General features: G+C 46.6%; 1 protein-coding gene across 1 annotated transcript in view; it reads left to right on the top strand.

The window, feature by feature from the left end:
• The window catches only part of LOC139272802 (transcription initiation factor TFIID subunit 4-like), a 190,479-nt gene that overhangs the window by 96,505 nt on the left and 74,225 nt on the right, over nt 1–19,749 (top strand). Inside the window, exon 12 of the mRNA XM_070888948.1 lies at nt 10,226–10,351. Coding sequence (XP_070745049.1) covers nt 10,226–10,351 — 126 coding nt within the window. The remainder of the gene's footprint in view (nt 1–10,225; nt 10,352–19,749) is intronic.

Raw genomic sequence — 19,749 nt, 5'->3', positions numbered from 1 at the left:
GGAAGCCTAAATGATGTGAATTTATTCCTGTTGTTTGCCCAGCAAGAGGGAAATTAAAATGAATTGTGAAGGTCCTGTGGCTGAATGGGGTATTTTTCTACCCATCTTTAAAATGATAAAAAGATGGATAGGATAGACAATCTCTTTGGAACAGAGGAGGTTGAGGGGAGACTTAATCGAGGTGCAAAATTGAGGGGCCTAGGTAGAGGGGATAGGAATGACCTGTTTCGCTCAGCAGAGAGATCAATAACCAGGGGGCACAGATTTAAAGTAATTGGTAGAAGGATTAGAGGGGCGTTGAGAACTTTTTTCACCCAAAGGGAGGTGGTCTGGAACGCGCTGCCTGAAAAGGTGGTAGAGGCAGAAGCCCTCATTGCATTTAAAAAATGCTTGAATTTTTGTTTTATATTCATTCCTGGGATGTGGGCGTCGCTGGCAAGGCCGGCATTTATTGCCCATCCCTAATTGCCCCTTGAGAAGGTGGTGGTGAGCCGCCGCCTTGAACCGCTGCAGTCCGTGTGGTGAAGGTGTTCCCACAGTGCTGTTAGGGAGGGAGTTCCAGGATTGTGACCCAGCGCCGATGAAGGAACAACCGATATATTTCCAAGTCAGGATGGTGTGTGACTGGGAGGGGAACGTGGAGGTGGTGGTGTTCCCATGCGCCTGCTGCCCTTGTCCTTCTAGGTGGTAGAGGTCACTGGTTTGGGAGGTGCTGCCGAAGTGGCCTTGGCGAGTTGCTGTAGTGTGTCGTCTAGATGGTACACACTTCAGCCACGGTGCACCGATGGTGGAGGGAGTGAATGCACTTGAATCGGCGTAACCTGCAAGGCCACAGACAGAGCTGGAAAGTGGGATTGGGCTGGATAGCTCTTTTTCGGCTGGCACAAACAAGGTGGGCCGGATGTCCGCCTCCTGTGCTGTAAATTTCCCTGATTCTACGATTGTAAAGGCAGTCTGTTTGCAGTCGATTGTGGAGGGGAGGAGAGAGAGAGAGAGAGAGAGAGAGAGAGAGAGAGAGAGAGAGAGAGAGAAGAACGGAGAGAAGACGCAACGTAAGGGACTTAGAACAGAGGGCAGGAAAGAAACTCCGAGCTGTGAAAATGTGGACAGGTTTAACGGTTGAGAGGGCAAACAACATTTAAGATTGGATCGGACGAAGGCCAAGGATATGGGAACATGGGTAAACAAGAGTAGGACATCTGCTTGTGTGAACGGTAAACACCAACATGGACTGGTTGGGCCAAATGTCTTGTTTTACGTAAGAAATACACAGAAGTTGCATCTGTTTGGTTTTTCCATGCTTTTTTTGGGGTATCACCGCTTAAGTGCTCATGTGTCTTGTATAAACGTGGGTGGCAAGTGTCGCTGAATCACAGCTAAGGCACACAGGCTGACCAGCAGCAGAGAATATTAAATAGCAGGAAGAGAATGGGTGATAGTCTTCCCTCGTCCTCCCGTCCCCACCCGCACAGTCTCTCTTCAACTCATAGAAGGGTACAGGTCAGATGGAGGCCATTCAGCCCTTCGTGCCTGTGCCGGCTCTTTGGTAGAGCAAGCTGTATGGCTCAGAGACATGAACCATGTACAGTAAACACCTCATCGCTGGAGAAATACCACCAACTCTGTCTCCGGAAGATCCTGCAAATCCCCCGGGAGGACAGACACACCAACGTTAGCGTCCTCGACCAGGCCAACATCCCCAGCATTGAAACACTAACGACACTCGACCAGCTCCGCTGGGCATGCCACACTGTTTGCATGCCAGACACGAGACTCCTAAAGCAAGCGCTCCACTCGGAACTCCTTCACGGTAAACGAGCCAAAGGTGGGCAGAGGAAACGTTTCAAGGACACTCTCAAAGCCTCCCTGATAAAGTGCAACATCCCCACCGACACCTGGGAGTCCCTGGCCAAAGACCGTCGTAAATGGAGGAAGAGCATCCGGGAGGGCGCTGAGCACCTCGAGTCTCGTCGTCGAGAGCACGCAGAAACCAAGCGCAGGCAGCGGAAGGAGCGTGCGGCAAACCAGTCCCACCCACCCCTTCCCTCGATGACAATCTGTCCCACCTGTGACAGAGACTGTAATTCCCATATTGGACTGTTCAGTCACCTAAGGACTCATTTTAAGAGTGGAAGCAAGTCTTCCTCGATTCCGAGGGACTGCCTATGATGATGATGGTGGTAGAGCTCACCAACTAATCCCGCTCCCTCTGCTCTTTCCCCGTAAGCCGAAAATGTTTTTGCACTTCAAGTATTCATCCAATTCTCTTTTGAAAGTTATTGCTGAATTTTGCTTCCAGTTAGGCCGTGCATTCCAGATCACTCCACTCACACCTCTGTCACTGGGAGGGGGTGGAAATGTTTCCTCGTGTCGCCTCTGGTTCTTTTACCAATCACCTTTAAATCTGCATCCTCGGGACACCAACCCTGGAAAATTGAAAGGTGCGACGAGATCATTTGACTGCTATTTTAGAATATTGAATCCACCAGTCTGTCCTGATGTCTGTCAACCCCGGCAACAGTTTTTCCAGAACATCCTGTTTCTCTCCTCTTCCCGCCCCCTTTCCTTGGGAACGTGGGGCCAAGTCCCACTGGTGCTTCAGCTAACTCAGCACAGACAACAACAACTGGTATTTAGATAGCGCTTTTAACGTAATAAAACATCACAAGGCGCTTCACAGGAGTAAAGGCTGCGTATATTTGTACTAACTGAAAGCCGTTTCTCTGATTGGCTCTCCAATATCACTTGACCTATTGCTGATTGGTCCCCTTGGAGGATAAGCCACACCCTGAAGTTCCTCTGGAATGTGTATCTGGAACTGCCCAGCCCAAGTTCTGACTTTCCAAATTGTAATTCGATCCATTTTGACTTCAGAAGCCACAGAGGATAGATCTCCCCAAAAGCCACCAAGTTCCAGCCGAAGTCCCTTACCCCAACGCAAGACATAACCCCACTCCCATAGAAGGGGTATTGTGTGCGAATTTTTAACTGGTTTATTGGATATGTAGTGAATAGTGACAGTGTCGTGACTTCTGGATTTCATCCACCCCAACGATGTCCCTTGCAACACACACACCGGGGGGTTGGAAGAAAGTGATCCGCCTTCTGAGTTCCTTACTTCCCCTCCAATACCCCTCCAACCGGCTCCTTCTCCTCCTCCTCGTCCTCACTGCTGGAGGCACGGCAGATGTGTTCGGCTGCTGCTGGATGGATCGGAGGCAGCGTGGTGATGGACACATGTGCAGAAGGGAGCCTTAGTATTTGACGCCAGGCCATAAAAGTTGATATTGCACAGTTGGCCAAAAGCTTGGTCAAAGATGTGGGTTTTAACGAGTGCCTTAAAGGAGGAGAGAGAGGTTTAGGGCAGTAATTCCAGAGATTAGGGCCTTGACAGTTGAAGGCACGGCCATCAATAGTTGAGCGATTAAAATCGAGGATTCGCAAGAGACCAGAGATCGCGGTGGGGATGTGGTTGTGGGGCTGGAGCAGATTAGAAATAGGGAGGGGCGAGGCATGGAGGGATTTGAAAATAAGGATGAGAATTTTAAACTCGGCATTGCTTAACCGGGAGCCAATGTCGGTCAGCGAGCACAGGTGTGGTGGGTGAGCGGGACTTGGTGTGAGTTAGGACACGGGCTGCAGTGTTTTGGATGACCTCAAGTTCACGTAGGGTAGAATGTGGGAGGCCGGCCTCTTTGTAACAAAGAGGTAACAAAGGCATGGATGAGGGCTCCAGCAGCGGATGAGCTGAGGGAGACTGTTCAACTGCATGTAAAGCCTTCTGGTCTGCTTGCTCCTTACAACCTTTGGAGGAACTCATATGTTCTTTAGTTCTAATTATAGCCTTTGGGAATAACTAAATAAATGTTTCTCTTTTTTTGGGGGGGGGAAATGTAAAGGATATCCGGAAATCTCTAATCCCCAAAACCAGACACAGACCCAATTTTGATTTCAACTGAAAAATAAAAGCAGGAGGGTCAGTAACCACAGGACACAGATTTAAGATAATTGGTTTAAAAAAAACCCAGGGGGGGATGAGTTTTTTTCTAATATAGTGAGTTATGAGCTGGAATGCACTGCTGAAAGAGCAGTGGAAGCAGATTCAATCGTGACTTTTAAAAGGGATGTGGATATGTACTTGTGGGGAAAGAGCGGGGGGAGTGGGACGAATGGGATCGCTCTTTCAAAGAGCCAGTACAGGCATGATGGGCCGAATGGCGGCCTCCTGTCCTGCATGGTTCTATAAATCTGAGCTTGGTAGCTACCAGTATGGCAATGTTACAATTACTGAGCCTCTTGCTAGGCAGTGAGAATTGTTGATGTCAGGCATCGGGGCAGACTGGAGGATTAAATATGCTAAATAGAAACAACAACATCTTGTATTTAGAATCATAGAATCATAGAAATTTACAGCACGGAAGGAGACCATTTCGGCCCATCGTGTATGCGGCGGCCGACCAAGAGCGATCCAGCCTAATCCCAGTTTCCAGCTCTTGGTCCGTAGCCCGGTAGGCAGTGCCCTCATCGACCCTCCTGGTTGGTTACCTCATCGAAAAATTCAATCAAGTTGGTCAGACTTGACCTTCCCATGCTGACTTGAATTGATTAATCCATGTCTTTCCAAATGAAGATTTATTCTGTCCCTCAGGATTTTATCCAATAATTTTCCCACCACCGAGGTAAGGCTGACTGGCCTGTAATGACTCGGTCTATCCCTTTCTCCCTTTTTAAACAAAGGTACAGCATTAGCAGTCCTCCAGTCCTCTGACAACACACCTGTAGCCAGAGAGGATTGGAAAATGATGGTCAGTGCCTCTGCTATTTCCCCTCTTGCTTCGATATAGCGCCTTTAACGCAGTAAAACGTCCCAAGGCCTTTCACAGCAGTGTTACAAGACAAAAAAAATACATTTGACACCGAGCTAGATAAGAAAAAATTAGGGTAAATGACGACCAGAAGCTTAGTCAGAGGTAGGCTTTAAGGAGCGTCTTGAAGGAGGAAAGAGAGGTGGAGAGGTTTCGGGAGGGAGTTCCAGAGCTTAGGGCCCAGGCAGCTGAAGGCACGGCCACCGATGGTTGAGCAGTTATAATCAAGGATGCTAAAGAGGGCAGAATTTGGGGAGCGCAAATATCTGGGGGTGGGCTGGAGAGGGTTCTGGGGCTGGAGGAGATTACAGAGATAGGGAGGGAGCGTGGGCCATGGAGGGATTTGTAAACAAGGATGAGAATTTTGAAATCGAGGCGTTGCTTAACCGGGAGTCAATGTAGGTCAGCGAGCACAGGGGGTGATGGGTGAGCGGGGCTTGGTGCGAGTTAGGACACGGGCAGACGAGTTTTGGATCACCTCTAGTTTACGTCGGGTAGGATGTGGAAGGCCAGCCAGGAGTGCGTTGGAGTCGCATGATCTTATCGGTTTCAACTTGCCAGAAAAAGCATGACGTGAGATAGAATTGATTGTTGGCTAAAAGATCGTGCAGCAATGGGATCCTGCCACTGCCACGGGACTGATGATGTTTACAGATTGTGGCTGTGTTTCCCCGCTTTGGGCACAATTGGCGATCCAGGCGTAAATTGCGCTGGTTTTGGGAAGTTTCCACTCAAACCCATTTTGCATATCGCCCAGTGGAAAATCTGTAATGTCTCCGTGCTGACGAGTAACATTATCGAATGCAATTTTGAAAAAAAATATATAATGGGAAATCCTTTGATATATTTAAGTGTGGTAACCTGGTGCAGTTTTATTAATGCAGTTGAGAATGGGTTTATCACAAACAATGAGCATTTTTAATCCGTGTCTCCTCCATCACCTGTGACAAACCCGATTTTAAACAAATGAAAATAAGTTTTTAAAAAAAACAATACAAGTCTATTTGCTCGTTACAGTGGTGTACAGCAGTTAGTTTCTTAATAAATTTCAAAAACACTTTTTTTTAAAAACGTGCCAATTCATGTCTGTGCAAAAAAAAAAACCCCTTAATTTTAAAAGCTTCCTCAAAAGTCTGCAGACTAGCGCAATTAGCAGAAACTCCCCATGCTGATTCATACGATCTGTTGGCAGGGCCGGCTTCGAAACGAGCGGAAAAGATTGCGGAAACTCCTATTTCCGCTGAACGTACGTTGCGCTTAAAATTCCTTGATCTTTTGCACTGGTTTGGCTGATTTTGGGTGAATAGTTCACTCAAGCAGAACCTCCTGCCATACATAGTTCAGGGTACCTGCAGCATCTATTGGGAGTGCAGTGCAGATTCGTCAGAAAGTTACCAGTGCATGGGTTAGATTATGAGGAGAGATTCCATAAACTAGGTTGGTATTCCCTGGAATATAGGTAGTTAAGGGGTGAACATAAGAAATAGGAGCAGGATTAGGCCATACGGCTCCTCGAGCCTGCTCCGCCATTCAATAAGATCATGGCTGATCTGATCATGGACTCAGCTGCACTTCCCCGCCTGCTCCCCATAGCCCCTTATCCCCTTATTGGTTAAGAAACTGTCTATTTCTGCTTAAATTTATTCAATGACCCAGCCTCCACAGCTCTCTGAGGCAGTGAATTCCACAGATTTACAACCCTCTGAGAGAAGAAATTCCTCCTCATCTCAGTTTTAAATGGGCGGCCCCTTATTCTAAGGTTATGCCCCCTAGTTCTAGTCTCCCCCATCAGTGGAAACATCCTCTCTGCATCCACCTTGTCAAACCCACTCATCATCTGATACATTTCGATAAGATCACCTCTCATTCTTCTGAACTCCAATGAGTAGAGGCCCAACCTACTCAACCTTTCCTCATAAGTCAAACCCCCTCATCTCCGGAATCAACTGATTGATTGAGGTTTTTAGGATTTTGAAAGGAATTGATGGGATGGATAGAAACTACTTCTGCTGGTGATGGAGTCCAGGACAAGGGGAAATCACCTTAAAATCAGAGCCAGGCCATTGAGGAGAAAAGTTAGGAAACACTTCTTCATGCAAAGGGTGGTAGAAGTGTGGAACTTGCTCTTGCAAAATGCAGTCGATGATAGCTCAGTAATTCTAAATCTGAGATTGATAGATTTTTGCGAGCCAGGGGTATGGAGGGTTATGGAACTAAGGCAGGTTAATGGCGTTGACACAGATCAGCCGCGATCTCATTGAATGGCGGGACAGGCTCAATGAGCTGAATGGCCTCCTCCTGTTCTAATCTTCCTATTTTGATGACAAATTTCAGAAACGCCCTTTTGCATACCTAACGAAGACATGTCCGAAACCAAGCTGCGAGGCCGGTGGCATCCCATTATAGAAACATAGAAATTTACAGCGCAGAAGGAGGCCATTTCAGGCCATCGTGTCCGCGCCGGCCGACAGAGAGCCACACGGCCCTCGGTCAGCAGCCCTGAAGGTTACATATAAACCAATGAACAATGGCGGAAAGGTAAAGAGCACCCAGCCCAATCAGTCCGCCTCACACAGCTGCAACACCCCTTACACTAAAACATTCTACACTCCACCCCAACCGGAGCCATGGGATCTCCTGGGAGAGGCAAAAACCAGATTAAAAACCCAGGCCAATTGGGGAAAACCTGGGGAGAGGGGCAGCAAATTGAACATAAGATAAGAACATAAGAATTAGGAACAGGAGTAGGCCATCAAGCCCCTCAAGCCTGCTCCGCCATTCAAAAAGATCATGGCTGATCTGGCCGTGGACTCAGCTCCACTTACCTGCCCGCTCCCCGTAACCCTGAATTCCCTTATTGGTTAAAAATCTATCTATCTGTGATTTGAACACATTCAATGAGCTAGCCTCAACTGCTTCCTTGGGCAGAGAATTCTACAGATTCACAACCCTCTGGGAGAAGAAATTTCTTCTCAACTCGGTTTTAAATTGGCTCCCCCGTATTTTGAGGCTGTGCCCCCTAGTTCTAGTCTCCCCGACCAGTGGAAACAACTTCTCTGCCTCGATCTTGTCTATCCCTTTCATTATTTTAAATGTTTCGATAAGATCACCCCTCATCCTTCTGAACTCCCAACGAGTAAAGACCCAGTCTGCTCAATCTATCATCATAAGGTAACCCCCTCATCTCCGAAATCAGCCTCGTGAATCGTCTCTGTACCCCCTCCAAAGCTAGTATATCCTTCCTTAAGTAAGGTGACCAAAACTGCACGCAGTACTCCAGGTGCGGCCTCACCAATACCCTGTACAGTTGCAGCAGGACCTCCCTGCTTTTGTTCTCCATCCCTCTCGCAATGACGGCCAACATTCCATTCGCCTTCCTGATTACCTGCTGCACCTGCAAACTAACTTTTTGGGATTCATGCACAAGGACCCCCAGGTCCCTCTGCACCGCAGCATGTTGTAATTTCTCCCCATTCAAATAATATTCCCTTTTACTGTTTTTTTTTCCAAGGTGGATGACCTCACACTTTCCGACATTGTATTCCATCTGCCAAACCTTAGCCCATTCGCTTAACCTATCTAAATCTCTTTGCAGCCTCTCTGTGTCCTCTACACAACCCGCTTTCCCACTAATCTTTGTGTCATCTGCAAATTTTGTTACACTACACTCTGTCCCCTCTTCCAGGTCATCTATGTATATTGTAAACAGTTGTGGTCCCAGCACCGATCCCTGTGGCACACCACTAACCACCGATTTCCAACCCGAAACGGACCCATTTATCCCGACTCTCTGCTTCCTGTTAGCCAGCCAATTCTCTATCAATGCTAATACATTTCCGCTGACTCCGCGTACCTTTATCTTCTGCAGTAACCTTTTGTGTGGCACCTTATCGAATGCCTTTTGGAAATCTAAATATACTACATCCATCGGTACACCTCTATCCACCATGCTCGTTATATCCTCAAAGAATTCCAGTAAGTTAGTTAAACATGATTTCCCATTCATGAATCCATGTTGCGTCTGCTTGATTGCACTATTCCTATCTAGATGTCCCGCTATTTCTTCCTTAATGATAGCTTCAAGCATTTTCCCAACTACAGATGTTAAACTAACCGGCCTATAGTTACCTGCCTTTTGTCTGCCCCCTTTTTTAAACAGAGGCGTTACATTAGCTGCTTTCCAATCCGATGGTACCTCCCCAGAGTCCAGAGAATTTTGGTAGATTATAACGAATGCATCTGCTATAACTTCCGCCATCTCTTTTAATACCCTGGGATGCATTTCATAAGGACCAGGGGACTTGCCTACCTTGAGTCCCATTAGCCTGTCCAGCACTACCCCCCTAGTGATAGTGATTGTCTCAAGGTCCTCCCTTCCCACATTTCTGTGACCAGCAATTTTTGGCATGGTTTTTGTGTCTTCCACTGTGAAGACCGAAGCAAAATAATTGTTTAAGGTCTCAGCCATTTCCACATTTCCCATTATTAAATCCCCCTTCTCATCTTCTAAGGGACCAGCATTTACTTTAGTCACTCTTTTCCGTTTTATATATCTGTAAAAGCTTTTATTATCTGTTTTTATGTTTTGCGCAAGTTTACTTTCGTAATCTATCTTTCCTTTCTTTATTGCTTTCTTAGTCATTCTTTGCTATCGTTTAAAATGTTCCCAATCTTCTAGTTTCCCACTAACCTTGGCCACCTTATTGGTTTTTAATTTGATACGCTCCTTTATTTCCTTGGTTATCCACGGCTGGTTATCCCTTCTCTTACCGCCCTTCTTTTTCACTGGAATATATTTTTGTTGAGCACTATGAAAGAGCTCCTTAAAAGTCCTCCACTGTTCCTCAATTGTGCCACCGTTTAGTCTGTGTTTCCAGTCTACTTTAGCCAACTCTGCGCTCATCCCACTGTCGTCCCCTTTGTTTATGCTCGTTTGAAACACTACTTCCTCACCCTCAATCTGTATTACAAATTCAACCATACTGTGATCACTCATTCCGAGAGGATCTTTTACTAGGAGATCGTTTATTATTCCTGTCTCATTACACAGGACCAGCTCTAAAATCGCTTGCTCCCTGAAATTGTAGCCCAAACAACAGGGCGAGTGGCATTTGGCCCAGTGCATTTCATCGCCATCAAGCATTGATGGTTTTGCCGGTGTTTTGTTTTTAGTTAAATGTTGAGTAGGATTGGATTGTAACAGGTGGAGGTTGAGTTGCTTGTTCTGCAGTAAATTGTAAGACAAACTCGCGTGCTTGCACTGGGAGCAATTTATGGCACAACTATTTTAAGCAAACTGTATTTGGAAGGAGCTGCATTTTACAGCTCGACTCACTCCACTGACCATTCTGGCCCCACAGGACGATGACCGATACACCCTACTGAATGACACCCGGTCACAGGTGAAGTTTTTCGAGCAGTTGGATCGGCTAGAGAAACAGCGAAAAGATGAAGACGAAAGGGAGACCATGCTGCGATTAGCCAAGGTAAGGATAGCTTTTACTCCTGTTCGATTATAATTGTGGTGTTGCGGAATGCTTACTGTCTTCATTATCTCGCTGTGTTACGTTGTATCTATACTCCTGACTAGATTCACGAGGATGTTAAGATAAGAAATAGGAGCAGGATTGGATCATTTGACCCATCGCGTCTGCTCCGCCATTCAATAAGATCATGGCTGATCTGATCATGGACTCAGCTCCACTTCCCTGCCTGCTCCCCATAACCCTTTACTCCCTTATCACTCAAAAATCTGTCTATCTCCGCCTTAAATATATTCAATGACCCAGCCTTCACAGCTCTCCACAGTGAATTCCACAGATTTACATCCCTGTCAGTGAAGAAATTTCTCCTCATCACAGTTTTAACTGGGTGGCCCCTTATTCTGAGACTGTCCCCTCGTTTTAGTTTCCCCTATGAGTGGAAATATCCTCTCTGCATCCAACTTGTCAAGCCCCCTCATTATCTTATATGTTTCGATAAGATCACCCTTCATTCTTCTGAACTCCAATGTGTATAGGCCCAACCTACTCCACCTATCTTCATAAGTCAACCCCCTCATCTCTGGAAATGTTGCCTGGACTGGAAAACTTCAGCTATGAGGAAAGTTTGGATAGGCTGGGGTTGTTTTCCTTGGAACAGAGGAGGCTGAGGGGAGATTTAATTGCGGTGTATAAAATTGAGGAGTCTAGACAAAGCAGATAGGAAGGACCTATTTCCTTTAGCAGAGGGGTCAATACCCAGGGGGCGTAGATTTAAAGTAGTTGGTAGAAGAAGTAGAGGGGAGATGAGGAAATATTTCTTCACTGAGGGTGGTGGGGGTCTGGAACTCTCTGCCTGAAAGGGTGGTAGAGGCAGAAACCCTCATCACATTCAAAAGTTACTTTGATGTGCACTTTTAGGGCCCAAGTTTCCACACGATAAAAAACGGGCGCCCCTCCGAGCTGGGCGCCCGTTTTTCGCGCCTAAAACGGCGCCGGAAAAAAAACTCGCGATTCTGGAGCGCCCTGCAGCTCCTTGTCTGTTTGGCGCGGCGCCCAGGGGGGCGGAGCCTACAATCTCACCGATTTTGTAAGTGGGAGGGGGCGGGTACTATTTAAATTAGTTTTTTCCTGCCGGCAACGCTGTGCGTGCGCGTTGGAGCGTTCGCGCACGCGCAGTGTGAAGGAAACATTGGCACTCAGACATTTTTGTCGTTCTTTGGTTTGTAGCTGTTCAATTTTTGAACATTTTTTAATAAAAGCACATTGCCATCAGCACTGAGGCTTCCTGCAGCCTTCTCACTGTCTCCTCTCCCCCCCCCCCCCCCCCCCGCTGCGTTCAGGCGGGCCCGCACTCCCTCCCTCCCGCCGTCGGGAACGTCTTTCCTCCCTCCCCCCCTGCCGTCAGGAACGAACTTATGAGGCTGGCTGAAGCACTTTCACACAGGCAGGAAGATGGTTTATTTAATCTTTTCTTTGCTTATAAATGTTTATTCAGGTTGGATTTATTTGTATAATATTTGTAGAAGTATAAATAAGGATTTATTGTAGAATTTAATGACTTCCCTCCCCCCCTCGTTCTGGACGCCTAATTTGTAACCTGCGCCTGATTTTTTTGATGTGTCGAACAGGTTTTTTCAGTTCTACAAAAATCTTCACTTGCTCCATTCTAAGTTAGTTTGGAGTACGTTTTCACTGTGGAAACTTTGAAATCAGGCGTCAGTGGCTGGACACGCCCCCTTTTGAAGAAAAAATTCTGTTCCAAAGTAGAACTGTCCTACCTGACTAGAACTGCAGAAAAAAAAATGTGGAGAATTGCGATTTCTAAGATAATCCGTTCTCCACCAGTTGCTCCTAAAAATCAGGCGCAAATCATGTGGAAATTTGGGCCCAAAGAGCTGTAATCTACAGGGCTATGGACCTAGTGCTGGAAGGTGGGATTAGGCTGGGTGGCTCTTTTTCGACTGGCACAGATACGATGGGCTGAATGGCCTCCTTCTGTGTTATTTTCTATGATTCTATGCACCGAGACAAGTTTGTCTGTCTTGAGTTGGATTTTTGGTCATCTAGTTCACTGAAAATGTTTCTGGTTGGGACATCTTTTGTTGATGATCGTTGTGTTTGAGGTCAGCTGTGGCTCAGCGGGTAGCACCCTCGTCTCTGAGTCAGAAGGTTGCAGGTTCTAGGCTGACGCTCCCAGTGCAGTGTGCTGAGGGAGTGCTGCACTGTCGGAGGTGACGTCTTTCGGATGAGGCGTTGAACCAAGGCCCCGTATGCTTTCGGGTGGATGTAAAAGATCCCATGGCACTATTTCGGAGAAGAGCAGGTGAGTTATCCCCGGTGTCCTGGGGCCAATATTTAGCCCTCAATCAACATCACGAAAACAGATCATCTGGTCATTATCACATTGCTGTTTGTGGGAGCTTGCTGTGAGCAAATTGGCTGCTGCATTTCCGACATTACAACAGTGACTAGACTTCTACAAAAAAAAGTACTTCATTGACGGTAGAGCACTTTGGGCCGTCCAGTGGTCACACAAAGTGCTATAGAAATGCAAGTCTTATTCTTTTTAAAGAATACCACAGTTCAATATTATTGGGGTTCTTAACCAGGAAGACCCGATTTTAGTCGGTAGAAGAGTTCACACTTTGGGCTTACTTTCCCGTTGCTGAGAATAATGCACATCATTGGAACAAAATGGAGAAAGCTTAATGCACATGAAAAATGATTTAATTCTCTCCATTGACAGCATTCACCTTCATCATCAAAAATATGTATTTTTGTTCTGTATTAGGAGCCGGTAGCTGCAAGGTTAAGGCTCAAAAATGCTAATTTTTTTGTGAGCCTTCCCTGGAGTACCTCTTTAATGAAATGATTTAATCTATATATATTCTGAAAGAAAAGGTGCAGCAATAAATAGCTGACTCTGACGTCCAGAAATCGGTTGGCTGTTGTGATCGTAAAACATCATTAATACATCTGTGATTGTGATACCTGGTGTTGGGGGGCATTGCAGTTTTTCGTTCCCCTTTCAAGTCATTCCACCTCCATGATGTCCTGTTTCTGACTGCTCCATTTTTTATCGGGACCCAGGAGAGGCGAGGGCCCAGGGGCAGCACAAGGCGATCTATGGATAGTAGGAGCATGCACGCGTGCACTTGGCCTGTGCAGCAGAGCTTGGTCTCCAGTCATCTTGGTTAACCCTTGCCACTGGACCAAGACCTCGCTCTGTCAAGCCCCGTGTGGTGGCTGGTGTGCAACGGCCACCCCACGTTAAAAAAATCCACACACAGACATCTTCCACCCTTCAGGATGTAGTTCAGGACCTGGAATGTCAGGTCCCTCATTGAAACACCTGTGAACTCATCCCTTTTTGGTGTGGAAGCAAGTCATCCTCAACACGAGGGACTGCCTAATACTATACTATACTACTATACAGCAAGATCACCGACTACAACTAACCCAGTTACCATAGCGATGCAGTGTGGCAAAGCTGGAGTGCCTCATACAAGTCAATTTTCACACCTCGCCCACTTTTTTTTTTTCAGACGTACTGTGTACTGCAGTCTTGATTGATCCGTCTACTCCGTAGCAAGCTTCAGCCTTGCACATTGCAAAAAATACTTTTTCAGTGCTGCATGCAACGGCGGGGGGAGGGATATCTAGAAGTACTGAGTTCTAAGCTGAGTTAGCTTCTTTTTGCCATCAATTTTCAAAACGCCAAACCGCTGTATCCAGAGAGAATTGAGCACACCCCCGACTGATTCAGTGCTGGTGCTAAAGAAATGTATTTTATTTTGATGCCAAGGCTACTTCAACGCATTCCTGGCTGGCCTTGCAAGTTCTACCCTACATAGACCTGAGGTGATCAAAACTCTGCTGCCCATGACCTAACTCGCACCAAATCCCGCTCACCCATCACCCCTTGTGCTCACTGACCTACATTGGCTCCCGGTTAAGCAACGCCTCGATTTTTAAAATTCTTCCATCCTTGTTTTCACGTCCCTCTATGGCCTCGACCCCCCCCCCCCCCCCCCCCCCCTTATCTCTGGAATCTCCTCCAGCCTCACAACCCCCGAGATGTCTATGCTGCTCTAATTCTGGCCTCTTGCCCCACCATTGGCGGCCATGCCTTCTGCTGCCTAAGCCCTCAACTCTGCAATTCCCTCCCTCAACCTCTCTGCCTCTCTTTCATCCTTCATAGTGTCAGCCGTGGCTCAGTGGGCAGCACTCTTGCCTCTGAGTCAGAAGGCTGTGGGTTCAAGACCTACTCCAGGGACTTGAGCACAAAAGAAGCTCGGCTGACCTTCCAGTGCAGTGCTGGGGGAGTGCTGCTCTGTCAGGGTGCCGTCTTTCGGATGTGCTACAGAGGCCCCGTCTGCGCTCTCAAGTGGATGTAAAAACAATCCCATGACACTATTTCGAAGAAGAGCAGGGGAGTTATCCCCAGTGTGTCTGGGGCCAATATTTATCCCTCAATCAACATAACAAAAAAACAGATTATCGGGTCATTATCACATTGCTATTTGTGGGAGCTTGCTTGTGCGCAAATTGGCTGCCGCGTTTCCTGCATTACAACAGTGACTACACGCAAAGTACTTCATTAGCTGTAAAGTGCTTTGAGACGTCCGGTGGTCGTTGTGTCTTTAGATGCTTTGATAAGGACTCCACGAGGCAAAGTATTGCCTTTAGTGACCTAAGTCCGTTTAATATAACTCCAGAGTGAGTATACCACATGGTGGATTCCCTTTTATACCTGGGTACCTGTGGTGTACAAGTGACCCCTGGGCCTCCACCAGTTGCACCCTCTGGTGGTGCCAGCATAGTGTATACAGTGTGAACCTTGTTGATGGTACCTCTGGTAAACAAGTCTCCATCTTATGCAACTATACAGTGACTACACAGAGTGTACATCTATACTCTGCATGTATAACAGTCGTGAAAGGCGCTTTATAAACCCAAGGCTTCCTTCCTTCCTTCAAGACGCTCCTTAAAACCTACCTCTTTGGTCATTTGCCCGAATATCTCCTTATTTGGCTCAGTGTCCAATTTTATGTTATAATATTCCTGTGAAGTTTTACTTGAGATGCTTCACTTAAACGTTAAAGGCGCTATATAAATATAAGTTGATAGACTTATTCATAGAATGGTGACGGCACAGAAGGAGGCCATTCGGCCCGTCGAGCCCGTGCCGTCTCTCTGCAAGAGCACGTCAGCCAGTCCCACCCCCCTGCCCTTTCCCCGTAGCCCTGCACGTTCTTTTCCTTCAGGTACTTATCCAGCTCCCTTTTGAAAATCATGATCGAGTCTGCCTCCACCACCCTCTCAGGCAACGAATTCCAGATCCTAACCACTCGCTGTGTAAAAAAAGTTTTTCCTCATGTCACCTTGGGTTCTTTTGCCAATCACCTTAAGTCTGTGTCCTCTGGTTCTCGACCCTTCCACCAATGGGAACAGTTTCTCTCTCTCTACACTGTCCAGACCCCTCGTGATTTTGAACACCTCGATCAAATCTCCTCTCAACCTTCTCTGCTCCAAGGAGAACAACCCCAGCTTCTCCAGTCTATCCAAGTCTCTCATCCCTGGAACCATTCTCGTAAATCTTTTCTGCACCCTCTCTAAGGTCTTCACATCCTTCCTAAAGTATGGTGCCCAGAATTGGACACAATACTCCAGTTGAGGCCAGACCAGTGTTATAAAGGTTCATCATAACTTCCTTGCTTTTCTACTCTCTGCCTCTGTTTATGAATCCCGTATGCTTTTTTAACTGCTTTCTCAACCTGTCCTGCCACCTTGATCGATTTGTGCACATGTATCCCCAGGTCTCTCTGTGTTCTTGCACCCTTTGGAATAAAACGCTTCAGTTTATATTGTGTGTCACATTTTGGTAGGAAAAATGAATCACTTCACACTTTTCTGCGTTCTATTTCATCTGCCACATGTCCGCCCATTCCCCCAGCCTGTCTGTGTCCTCTTGAAGTGTATCAGTATCCTCCTCACTGTTCACTATACTTCCAAGTTTTGTGTCACCTGCAAATTTTGAAATTGTGCCCTGTGCACCCAAGTCTAAGTAATTAATATATATCAAAGCGGGTTGTGTAGAGGACACAGAGAGGCTGCAAAGAGATTTGAATAGGTTAAGCGAATGGGCTAAGGTTTGGCAGATGGAATACAATGTCGGAAAATGTGAGGTCATCCACCTTGGGGAAAAAAAACAGTAAAAGGGAATATCATTTGAATGGCGAGAAATTACAACATGCTGAGGTGCAGAGGGACCTGGGGATCCTTGTGCATGAATCCCAAAAAGTTAGTTTGCAAGTGCAGCAGGTAATCAGGAAGGCGAATGGAATGTTGGCCTTCATTGCGAGAGGGATGGAGTACAAAAGCAGGGAGGTTCTGCTGCAACTGTAGAGGGTATTGGTGAGGCCGCACCTGGAGTACTGCGTGCAGTTTTGGTCACCTTACTTAAGGAAGATATACTGGCTTTGGAGGGGGTACAGAGACAATTCACTAGGCTGATTCCGGAGATGAGGGGGTTACCTTATGATGATAGATTGAGTAGACTGGGTCTTTACTCGTTGGAGTTCAGAAGGATGAGGGGTGATCTTATAGAAACATTTAAAATAATGAAAGGGATAGAAGATGGAGGCAGAGAGGTTGTTTCCACTGGTAGGGGAGGCTAGAACTAGGGGGCACAGCCTCAAAATACGGGGGAGCCAATTTAAAACCGAGTTGAGAAGGAATTTCTTCTCCCAGAGGGTTGTGAATCTCTGGAATTCTCTGCCCAAGGAAGCAGTTGAGGCTAGCTCATTGAATGTATTCAAGTCACAGATAGATAGATTTTTAACCAATAATGGAATTAAGGGTTACGGGGAGAGGACAGGTAAGTGGAGCTTAGTCTACGGCCAGATCAGCCATGATCTTCTTGAATGGCGGAGCAGGCTCGAGGGGCTAGATGACCTACTCCTGTTCCTAATTCTTATGTTCTTATGTTCTAAGACAAGCAGTGGTCCCAGTACTGACCTCTGGGGAACACCACTGCATACCTTCCTCCAGGCCAAAAAACAACCGTTCACCACTACTCTCCTTCCTGTCACTTGGCCAATATCTATGCTGCCACTGTCCCTTTTATTCTATGGGCTTCAACTTTGTGGTCAAGCCTATTATGTGCACTTTATCAAATGCCTTTTGGAAATCTATGCACACCACGTCAACCGCATTACCCTCATCAACCCTCACTGTTACTTCATCAAAAAACTCAATCAAGTTAGTTAAACACGGTTTGCCTTGAACAAATCTGTGCTGGCTTTCCTTAATTAATAAACACTTGTCCAAGTGATCATTTTGTCCTGGATTATCGTTTCTAAAAGCTTCCCCACTACCGAGGGTAAACTTGCGGGGGGGAGGGGGGTGGTTCTGCCACAGAACTAGAGGATTGCAAATGTTAATACAGGTTGAACTCCCCTTATCCGGAACCCTCGGGATGTGACCTGTTCGGGATAAGGGATTTTTTTGGACGAGGGGTGGTCACGTTAAATTGGATGGTACAGGGACTGAGCAAGAGGATATCGGAGCGGGCCGGTTTGGGGCTGGGAGTGCGGCAGAGAGATCGCGGGGGCGGTGGATCGCGGGGTCAGGTCAGCGATTGCGAGAGTCGGCAGCGAGGAAGGACTTCAATTTGTTCATGTCGGAGTTCTGCGCATGTGCCACCTGGTGGCCGGAAATGGTTCTGGGCGAGGGGTGTTTCTGGATAAGGGAGTTCTGGATCAGGGACGCTCAACCTGTACTTCGTAAATATTGTTCATTGAAAAAGTAATTGGTGCGGCCGCACAGATGACAAACCACTTCTTTTGAATCTGTTTACTTTTGATGCTTAGTGATTAGAGTTTAAACTCCAGTTTAAATGGCTCTGGTTTCTATATTGTATCTTTTTTTCCCCTCCAAAATGCAGTGTGGGAAAGAAACAGTTTCCGCTTTTGCTGTTGGTAAAAAATTTCTTTACAACTCTTATTAAATTGAAGAGCACAAATTTCTGCTGTATTGTGCAATCTGCCGATTCACCCATTCCCGATTTGCAATGTACTCTCTGGCCTATCGAGACGGTGTCCTGACCTGGTTTGGCATACCTCAGTCCCAGACTGCCATTGGCTTTGTGGTTTATCATCGGCTCCTGCTCACTGCTGCAATGCTGCACAATTTGTCGTCTTTGCTCATTGTGAATCTAAAATGCATCTAGTTTTTCCTCCTCTTTTACCCCTTGAGGCTCTGTGTCTGTTGGGTACAAACCGATTCAATTAATTTTGAATAAAAAATAACTGCAGTGTAACTTGGACGAGCTGCTGTTGCCAGTCCTTTTCGAATTCAACTGCCAAGAATTCTCATTAAATTCTCGCACATCCCTTTGTGTTTTACACTGTTTCTGGCTTTTTTTCCACCCAAAGAACACCACAGCTCCTATGTAAAAAAAAAAAGTAAGTGCTAAAGACAGCACTTAGAATTGGTGTGGCGATGTGTAACCCAGCACAGTGTAGCACCGGTGATTGGAGATGCAAGAAAAATTTCTCCAAATGTGCACTTCTGCCACAAGCCTCTGAGCAGACGCTGGGAACTCCCGGACAATTTTCCCACAGTCTTGCATCTGCTGCCTTCAATTATCCAACGAGTGGCGGTTATTCCAGGTGCCTGCCTTTCATCTCCAGTCAAGAGCAAACTCTTGCACAAAAGCACAATGCTGTGGACTGAAAACAGAAAATGTTGGAAATCTCAGCAGGCCAGGCGGCATCTGTGGGGAGAGAAAAAGAGAGTTAATGTTTCAGGTCTGTCACCCCTTGTCAGAACTGGAAGAAGTTTGAGACGTAAAAGGTTTTAAGCAAGTACAGAGGCAGGTTTTTAGATTTTAGTATAAGGGTGTTATGCTCATGATAAAGTAATGTAACTGAGTACTGTAGCCATGAGTAAGTGTGACCTTAGCTCCTTTATTCAAACTCCAGAGTGTTGGTACACCAGGGGTTACAGACTGAGGATAAGGGGTAAGCCATTTAGGACCGAGATGAGGAGAAACTTCTTCACCCAGAGAGTGGTGAACCTGTGGAATTCTCGACCACAGAAAGTTGTTGAGGCCAATTCACTAAATATATTGAAAAAGGAGTTAGATGAGGTCCTTACTACTCAGGGGATCAAGGGGGGTATGGCGAGAAAGCAAGAATGGGGTACTGAAGTTGCATGTTCAGCCATGAACTCATTGAATGGTGGTGCAGGCTCGAAGGGCCGAATGGCCTGCTCCTGCACCTATTTTCTATGTTTCTATGGGAGGCCTGCTTATATACAGTGCTCCCAAGGGATGCTGGGATCCTTGGGACTCCAACAGGTGTGCCCTTTGGTGGTGGTATGATACAGGTTATCTC

Source organism: Pristiophorus japonicus, chromosome 1 (genome assembly GCF_044704955.1).
Source record: "Pristiophorus japonicus isolate sPriJap1 chromosome 1, sPriJap1.hap1, whole genome shotgun sequence".
NCBI classification, from domain to species: Eukaryota; Metazoa; Chordata; class Chondrichthyes; family Pristiophoridae; genus Pristiophorus; species Pristiophorus japonicus.
This window is presented reverse-complemented; position numbering and strand designations above follow the sequence as displayed.